Source organism: Amphiura filiformis, chromosome 9, assembly GCF_039555335.1.
Source record: "Amphiura filiformis chromosome 9, Afil_fr2py, whole genome shotgun sequence".
Lineage (NCBI taxonomy): Eukaryota > Metazoa > Echinodermata > Ophiuroidea > Amphilepidida > Amphiuridae > Amphiura > Amphiura filiformis.
This window is the reverse complement of record NC_092636.1, coordinates 31,949,939-31,959,656: the sequence shown is the minus strand read 5'-3', so window position 1 is coordinate 31,959,656 and position 9,718 is coordinate 31,949,939. Positions and strand designations below refer to the sequence as shown.

The following is a 9,718-nucleotide window of genomic DNA, read 5'->3' as shown; positions in this document are numbered from 1 at the left end:
ATTTTAGCCCCAAAAGTACAATATTTCATCAGTTTAGCTTCAAAATAGCAAAATTTTTCGCGCGCTTCGCGCGCATTTGTACCATAAACTTATTCTGTCGCCAAAAGGTGCTGCATAGACTATACTTTCAGAATTTTTTCCAACTCCACCCCCCCCACCCCAATGTCAAAAAGAAATCTACGCCACTGTCAAACAATCAATCAATCACACTCTTAATCACAATCAATCAATCAATCAATCAACCAACCAATCAATTAATTAATCAGGGAAATCTCCAGAAAATAAAACTTCTTGAGGAGTACCATGTCCATAGGCCTACCCTAGGAGCTCCTATAGGCCCTGCTACGAATTTATCATCTGACATGTACCCCGGAAAATAATTTTGGATCACCCCGTCTCTCCAAGCTGAACTTACTATGATGTTTCATCGTTGAGCGACGAGCGATTGGTCTTTGACCAATTAGGTAGTGCGCCTTTTCCAAAGTAGTAAAAAAGCACTATACGGTAAAACGAAATTGCTAGTCGCTTAGTGCAGCGATGTAGGTATAAACGTACATTTAATATGATCTCCCACAATGCCATTTGTCGGAAGTTATTTATCGCCATTTTCTCAAGACGGGGATGTGGTAAGGAAAAATAGATGTACTGTACTTCCGTATAATATTTTTGTGTTAAAGAGGTAAATGGAAGTTTTGGAATAAAACAAAAGATAGTTTTTCTAACGGGAGAAATGAAAGATTTCACACAAGGATTTTGCATATATTGGAGCGTGTAGGTTACGAATTGTGGGCTACGGAATTCGGAACTTGTTCACTCACTGTCTGTGTGAATCTGTTTTGTTTGTGAAAAGCTTTATCAATACATGAATATCATATCATCGATCAAGCATGCATGTTGATACATGTACACGTAATTTCCCATTTTTTTCGAAGCTTAAAATTCAATATGATGAAGAAATCTATCTAGTATTTTATAATGTTCCTTTTTAGCTGCGAAGCCAGCTCAAGCATCTTTCCTTCTTTTCAGTTCGTTCGTTCGAAACAAACCATGAAACGGATCGTTAACTCACTAAACTGTCATGACTGTCAATGACTCGACTGTGGCCTGTTATTGTACACCATCATGATCATGACCATCCGTGAGAAAAAAAAACATGTAAAAAGGGTAGTCGTCCACGTGGTAGCTTTTTGTGGGTAGGCTTGAGTGCGCGTGCGTCGCATATCGTCATGATCATGTTACTTCATGTATGAAAAATTGGAATGGAAAAAAGGGGTAGCAAAATTGCAATGAATGTGCAAATACGTGATACGGAATGGGGGTAGTTTAGTTTAGTTTAGTTTAAATCTTTATTAACGTCACACTCTCACATAGTCATGACCAGACCTGTACCGAGATAACCCTACAGGGTGATGAGTACAGTACTTAAGCAGAAGCAGAAGCATAGAGACCAGCCAATTATGGCTTATGAGTGACAAAACAATAATATACAATATAAAAATATAGCACATAAATAATACATAAATAGCACATAATAATACATGTAAATATATAGTCAAGTTTTTTTTTTTTAAACAATAACATGCATTTACATTTAAAAAAAATAAACACATGGCAATGTTAGCTGAAACCTCATCAAACGCCCATCATGCTTTTAGGCCTAGATCAAAAGAACAAAAATGCAAGAAGCCGCAAATGCGCAACATGGCAGAAGCAAGCATGATGTTGACGTGTACATGAGGAGACAGCTAAATAATAATTACAATTTATTCATCCCTTAGTGTACACAATAGATTGACGAAGTGTGAGAATTTCATTTGCAATGAATCGTAAATTCATTGTAAATTGAATTGTAAATTGGAATTTGGATAGTCCTAGATCGAGAAATAAATATGAAAGGGGATATGATCTCCAGAAAGCATTAACTTAAAAGAAAGCTGTTAGGCCGAATTAAAAAATAAAACATGTTTCACGTCCCTTCCCGCTTCCTTTTTGGAGCTTTCTTCAATTTTATTTTTATTTTTTGAAATTCAGTTATAACTTTTCAAAAAATTGGTCTAGAGATGCTTTTTACATTCTTGCTAATATACAAGAAACACTTTTATAAGGTTTTGTGATAGTTAGAGGGGCCTATCTCTCAGAATAACAAATAAAAAGAGGCCTCCTCCTTTTTCCAGGCATTATTGTACATGTGTATACTGTACGGTACGCTAAAACAGCTCTAATTATGGGTATTTACACCGATTTTGCGATAAAAAATAAAAAATAAAAAGCCCCCTCTTCCTCCTTTTTTTCAAAAACCCGGACGTGAAACATGTTTGTTATTTTACTTGGCCTTATATTTTAAGCTTTTCGATCTCGATTCACTCGGTCGGACATCCGGGAACATTGTGACTTGTCCCCTTCGACTTTGTCCCCTTTGCACAAGCGCGAACTGCACATGTACATGTATGCACACACTGGTTTTACAAGGCTATTTCCCCTTTGTGACGTCAGCCCGACCAAGAGATCTTGCCCCATGTACTAGTCTACCCTTGCATCCCCCTAGCTTGTTTAGATTAAAGTTAATTCTTAATTACTTCCATAGTCTGAGCTGTGCGCCAATCGTAGACGAGCGTACACACAGAAGAAATAAACATTCACGCTGATTGGCTGATCAACGGACAAGTCGGTTGACCCATTGGTCGTCGGCGCAGCGCATAGTAGGCGACCTTGTCACTTCTACGCGATCGCAATTCACCAGCGCGTACCCGGACCACAGAAGTACGGTAATAAAAAATTGACTTTAAGGGATTAAAAAGTAATCCATCTATAGGGGTGTGAAATAGCACAGCAATCCTTCTACTAGTCTGAATCTGATTTGATACTGCCCAACACTCCTTGATTGCGTAGCAAAGGTAGAAGTGATCCGGACAGGGTTGTGAGTGCGCAATGCTATTTATTACTCTCTTAGGTGCTTGTGAAGTTTGGATTTGAAGGTTGCTTGCTTATCTGATGAAATAATGTCTTATGGTAGGCTGTTCCAGTCAACCACCGTTTGCGGAAAAAAGGAATATTTGAAGCAGTCTTTTCTGGCTTGTATTCTGTGAAATGTGAATTTGTTTGTAAATTTTTGTATAGCGGGACGGACGTGTCGTCGAGCGCAGAATTTTGTTTACCGGGATGGACAGAGCTTGATGAAGTACCATAAGTCTTCTTTCTTTCCTTCTCAATGTTAGCGGCTCCCAATTCAGTTTAGATATCATGTCTGATGGGCTGCTGGGTATAAGAGTAGTCTGCAATTTGATGTGCAGGAATAAAATCCCTGTTTATGAAAACAGGCGCGTGTTACCTGTAGGGTATCGTTTTAGCCAAGGGTTAAATCCTTGTTTAAATTAGGTTGCTTTTTAAAAGTTGATTCTTACAGATGGGGTACAGCTACAGGCCACAATGTGAGTGACCCTCACCCCCGGGGTTTTACCGTATGCATGTGCATGACATGTCGACGCAACGGCTGTGGATGGTAAATCTATGTCGTCTATCTTTATATGCCAGGGTTCAAATTCCATCAGTTTCAGGGCAAGGCCACACAGTGACAGTAGTTCCAGTAACTGTAACGCAGTATCTTCATTTATTAGGAATATTGGAGAGCCGAGTAACGTGGTGCTCTATTGACATCTGTTCCACAAATAGGAAACATCATATAGGTGGGTTCATTTTGGGCTTCAATGATGCAGCTGAGGACTGTCTCAAGGACAGTTTGTGCATCATGCACTGATGATTTTAATCCCATTGTACCAGGGTTTGGGTGTGCATGAATGATTTTATTTTTAATCCTATTGTACTATACCGGTACTCAAACAAAATAGTTGAGATAAATGATCTACATGATCTCATCTTTTGGGTGGGTTCAACATTCCCAGAGTTGGCAAAATCTTCATGGGAGTAGTTTACTTCCTGCAAAAGTGGTCAGAATATTGCTCTGCAAAATTTCTTATTTTTCATTTGGATTTTCACATTGAGCAGCATTCTCCTTGTGAAAATATACAAATTTCTCAACCCATGTTTAGCCAGTCTATTCTCAACATAAAAACAATGGGAACCTGCCAAAGTAATAGGAGTGCCATTTGATGTAATGAGGTGATGCATCATGTTGCAAAGGATTATGGGAATGGTTAGATACCTTCTCTGGGTCTCAATTAGGTAAATTACGCTTACAAGGAATCAACAAAATAAAATGCTCATCACCCAAAAGTTAGCAAACTAATGATCTCACCTATACCTTTTTTTTTCTTTTCTTTTTTTGCTTAGAAAGAAGGGAGGTTGTTTTCAGGACAGAAATCACAAGATCCCCACCACTCACAATGGCTGCGACAGTGTCGTTAGCAGATGCACTGTCCAATGTGGACCTGCTGGAGGAGCTCCCTCTACCAGACCAGCAACCATGCATCGAAGCCACCGCTGTGTCCATCACCTACCAGGCCAATTTTGACACCAACTTTGAAGATCGTACCGCGTACGTCACAGGAATGGCAAAGTATATTGAAGAAGCCACTGTACATTCTGAATTGGTAAGTGTCCTTTGGCTGTGGTGTGGTTGTTGAAACCATGCAAATTCAAATTACTCTTCCACTGTTAATTTGTATCTATAGATAAGCCAATCATAACACATACATGTAGAATTTTAAGTATTTTAGTAATAATAAATAACACCATAAAATAGTACATGTAAGTGTTAAAATCACCTGCTGTAGTTATAAGCTTCCTTTTAACAAATCCACTTGATTCTGACATTATAACAATTCTTAGTTTAAAAGACTCTAATATCTGTACAGAAAAAGTGACTCAAACATCAAATACTGCACAAAATTTCAACATAATGATATTTTTCTGTTCATGTTTTTAAAATGTAATGGAAAGTTGGACACTTATTAGTATCTCACAAATAATGATATATTTTTGATTTTGAAATTTCATGTAGTGCAAAAAAAAAAAATGCTCACATACACTGTAGTATAAATAGCATTAGATTAACCATTAGCAAACCTAACATTTTGTTTTTGAGTACCCGTATTGTCTGTAATAAATGCCCCCTCTAATAAAGGTATCCCCTGCGATTTTTGAATGAAAAAGTGACCGAAATGGAAAAATTACCATGCCTTATTGGATGAGTAAGCTTAAAACTTACAACAGTCGTGTCAGTGTTGGCCATCACAACCTCAAAATTGTATGGACAAATTATGGTAGAATTTGATTTCACTATGTAATTCACATTCTTGCTTAAAATGCACTTACATAATGTAATTTTGTAGTATTTACTGCAATCACATCCTGTTCCAGTGTTCCTTGGGTGCCACCAAATCCCGCCATATTGGATTGTGTGAGTGAAATGAGTGATACTTTAGATGTTCACCCCGATTTTGAAGCTTTTTTCAATTGCACGCCCTTGGGCACTTATTACAGACGATACGGTATTATAGCTTGCTTGTATGATCAATCACCTTCCTCTATCTCACTCTACTAGATCACTTTCAGGCAAAACGCTTCGCGAACTACGGATTTTTCCTATCGCACAAGTCAGGTAGAGTGGAGCTAGCTAGCGCATGGTATAAATAAATAAACAAGATCTGAGCAACCAACCGTATGCTGCCTGGGAATTGTGTTCAATTTTTTTTACGTTTAGAAAATAATAACACCACTTACCTGTCCGTTCAGTGTTCAAAATGTCTCTTTTTTTCATTTCCTAGAAAGTTGTTCCATGTATCATCATAACACCAGTGATTTGTAAATTCTATAGAACATCTGTTTGCCAAGTAAAATCCGGCTGTTCCGTTTAAAATCCACACTACCCCTGTGGGAGATTTTTGAAATATCTTCCTCAGGGGGAATATGAATTTCAAATGGAATGAACACATAAGGTGGTTCCATTTTAATTTCATACACCTTCTGAGAAAGATTCAACCTGAATCTTCCACAGAAAGGGGGGGGGGGGCGGTGAGTTTTAAATTGAGTTGTAATGTGTTCATTCCATTTGAAATTCACATTCCCCCTTTGGAAGATAATTTCCCAAATCTTCCACAGGGTTAGTGTGGCTTTTAGATGTAATAGTTAAATTCAAATCAAAATCAAAATGAGGCATTTTTGGTTTTCCCACCACCACCACCACCGCGACTGTGACCTGGGGTTTGCTTCATGATGACAATACAAAATATGTTTGAATGTTGGTGTTGTTGACCATTATTTTCTTAATGTATTTTGTTGTTTATGAAAGTCAAATGTTTGTAGTGTGAGTGTGTGTGATGATAAAGTAACTGGGAAGAATGATTTCTCTATTCTTGAAAGCTGTACACTCTACATGACTTTTGTGAATTTCTGCATTTTCATGCGCCAATATAAATACTAACATTTAACTGCAATCAATTTTGATGCAATAAATTATTTTTGCCTGCATTTTCTGAGTATATTATTAATCATTTCATTCATGTGTGGTATGCAGCAGCTTAACAGGTATTGACTAATTATAAAAATGCTGCTGCCATACCAGCCATAACAAGAGAGATTTACATGCTCAACATACTTGAGAAGTTGATGGTTATTTGTGGGGGAAAAGGATGATAAAATGCTTACATGGTTTACAAACCATGTGGTCATCTAACCCTGTATACAACTACTTGTTTTGACTAGGGACTTAACATGAAGGGACTGGAAATGGCTTCCACTCATTGTACCATGCGAGTTCTTGGTTTACAAATTATCCTCGGTTGATCAAGCTTGCAAAATATGTTGAAGGTCGTAAAAGATCAGTCCAATAGTAATAGCCCCCAATAATAAGCCATTTCCAGTCCCTTTATACACAGCCCCTATTTTGACGCAAGTGTAACAAATTATGAATTGCAAATATAAATATATGAGAGAATCTGCCATTCAGCATGTCTGTAACATGTATGTTTTCAGCACAATTATGAATGGGCTATATATCCAGTTGAAATCCATACTTCCACTATGGATGACATGACCTTAATTCATTCATTCATGGTTTATTAAAAGACACGGTAGCAGCTAAAAGCTGAATTGCTGTGAAATTTACAATCATTAAAAAACAACAAAAAGCATGACATAGATTTGAATATCAGAAAATATCACTTAGACGGGTACTACACCCCTCGATAAACCTGCGTCCACTCTCGCATCCCTCCCAAAAACCAACAACACAGTGGCAACAAGAGTCATGCACATCACAGGGCAAGGAATCCAACCACCACACGAATCCCAGTGACCCAAGACAAGCGGTCCGTTATTCATGATAAGAAATAAGGTACCGATAGGATGAACCCCGCTTCCCATCATATACACTGAACCGCCCGCCCCGAGCCACCGTAACCCCAGTGCAGCAATTGGACCCCCGCCCCAACAACATACACAACCCCCGCCACCAGTGTGCTACTACTTTCTGAGACAAATGCAAAAATAGTCACAAACCAACCACAGGGGTGCAGTACCCCCTTAAAGTACACAAAATAAACCAAGGGGCGAAACCTCATCCTGTAACCAGAACCCACAGAAAGAGAGGTCCGCAGCTAAAAGTGCGGTCAACTGGACCCGGGAAAATGGTGGAAAGGAGGTGGTTTCACCCCAAGGATAAACTTATTCAAATAGTAATGACCAATAAATATGATATTGCACGTGAAGAAATACATTATTCAAAATAAATAACAGAAAAAAGAAGGAGTCGTGTTGGGGCGAAGTCATCATCATGATCCCAGAGGGGTGAGAGAGAAAGAGATGGAAAAAAGCACCAAACCCCTAATGAGGGCATGACCACTCGCTCCAAAGCAACTACACCAATAAAACATATCAAAGCATTAATATCCCACACAGGGGTGAGTATATATAGATTTCAAACAGTCACTCATTTAGATAATCCCATTTGAAATTTATACTCCCTGTGTGGAATATTAAGGTCATGCCTTCTATGGAGGTGCATAGATTTCAACAGGAATAGCCCAATAGTCATGTATGTTCCGTCGGAATTTCAAAATAAAATTGAATCATTGCATCATATAATGTATGATTGACAAACTGATGGATCAGAACTGCTTCAATTTGGGTTTATATTCCGTTTAAAGACATACGTACCCCCTATGGTTAACATGACCTTAATCTTCCACGTAGGGAGTATGAATTTCAAATGTGGTTACCTGAATGGGTGACTCCATTTGAACCTGTGTGGGAGATTTAAGGTCATGTCTTACATAGGAGGTATGGATTGAAACTGGAAGAGCCCATACCAATTCACAGATTTAAAAGGCAAAATATAAGATTAAAAAAACAAACAAATTGTGCCATTGTAATGGTGTGTTGTTCCATGTAGTAGTTAACTACTGAAGGTAATGTAGGGGTAATAAAAGTGAAATATGGTCATGTATTTTGTATGTTCGCTATGGGCTTAGCCAGCGACCTGTCCACCTGTGTTTTGCACAGACAATCGCAAATTTGGACAGCCCGAAAAATGCCTCTATGCTGTCCACAACCTATGCGATAAAAATCCCGATGTAAATTTATGGTACAATTTCCTTTAAAAAAGTCTTAATTTTAACAACTTTGTCTATAAGAAGGGAATTAGGCAATAACAATTTCCATTATTGATAACAATTTTATAAATGGCTGTAACTTGGTGTATTCACTCACTGGAATCTCAAATCGCAGGTGGGAATGGCCGTGGGGTTGTGGATGGGCAGTTTTTTGATCCTGGCTAAGCTCCTGATATTTGCTGAGAACAATCTGCTTCAACACTCCCTGTCAACTTTAGATTTATATCTCTTATATATTGCAATATCTATCTCTTTGACTCTGACTGTCTGTTTCTTTCTTTCTTTCTATTTGTCTGTCTGTTGTCTTTCTCTTTTTCTCTTGCTCTCATTCTCAATCATGTGGTCCATTCTCTATTTCTGACTCTGTGTCAAGGTCTTAATTAGAAATTATGGTTTGCCCATCATATAAATAAAATTGCCTGTCCTAGTATGACCTTTAAAATATTTACCAAACTTCTACAGCCCATTAGGGGTTCAAATATGTGTTGCTATGACCTTGTTTTGCAAATCTGGTCTATTAAAAAGTTCAATAGCCTTTCTCAACACCTACAATTATAATGTAGCATCTGTCAAAGACATTAATTTTGCCCATCCCATTAGCAAGCTCACTGTCTAAAATGATGGGCAGGTGGGTCATGGGTGGCTACTAGCTAGAACACTGCCCATATGTGTGAGACTAGTGCACATACAGTCATGCACATATACATATATGTATTTATCTCTTTTCTCTTTCTCAGTGTGCCTGTTGCATATGCAACAGGCACGTTGATCTTATGCAATTTGAATTTTCAACTACAACTGTGTGCAATACCTGTAAACTCCAATTAATATTGTTGTAGTTGATGTACTCTCAAGTGTGGGAATTTTAGAATAGAAATAAAATACCATGTTGGGCAGATTGTTCCATTTGTTGTAAGTGTAATGTTAAAAGTCAAGAGGTCAGATGACACATTTCATAAGTCTACACCATTCCAGGTGTGGAGTCTTTTGAAGGTAAGTTGATCAACCACATATTCAAAATGTAGACTATTTTAGATGAGATAATTTAACAGTTATTATAAAATGAAGCAGCATAGGGACCAGATGACCACCAACTAGCAAAGTAAGTTGATCTATTCCAGCGTGTAAATCTTGACTTTCGGAGGATATCT

The 9,718-nt window shown here is 38.0% G+C and overlaps 1 protein-coding gene across 9 annotated transcripts in view; it reads left to right on the top strand.

Annotated features, from left to right (window-relative positions):
• Positions 1-537: 537 nt before the first annotated feature.
• The window catches only part of LOC140160877 (cytoplasmic FMR1-interacting protein 2-like), a 56,607-nt gene continuing 47,426 nt past the window's right edge, over positions 538-9,718 (top strand). For 4 of the 9 annotated variants that reach the window (XM_072184207.1, XM_072184208.1, XM_072184205.1 and 1 more), the window contains exons 1-2: positions 538-626; positions 4,288-4,547. In XM_072184207.1, coding sequence (XP_072040308.1) covers positions 563-626; positions 4,288-4,547 — 324 coding nt within the window. In that variant the 5' untranslated portion in view covers positions 538-562. Of the gene's footprint in view, positions 680-4,287; positions 4,548-5,500; positions 5,558-9,718 lie in introns of all 9 variants that reach the window. The other 5 variants (XM_072184203.1, XM_072184202.1, XM_072184201.1 and 2 more) reach the window with 3 other exon arrangements.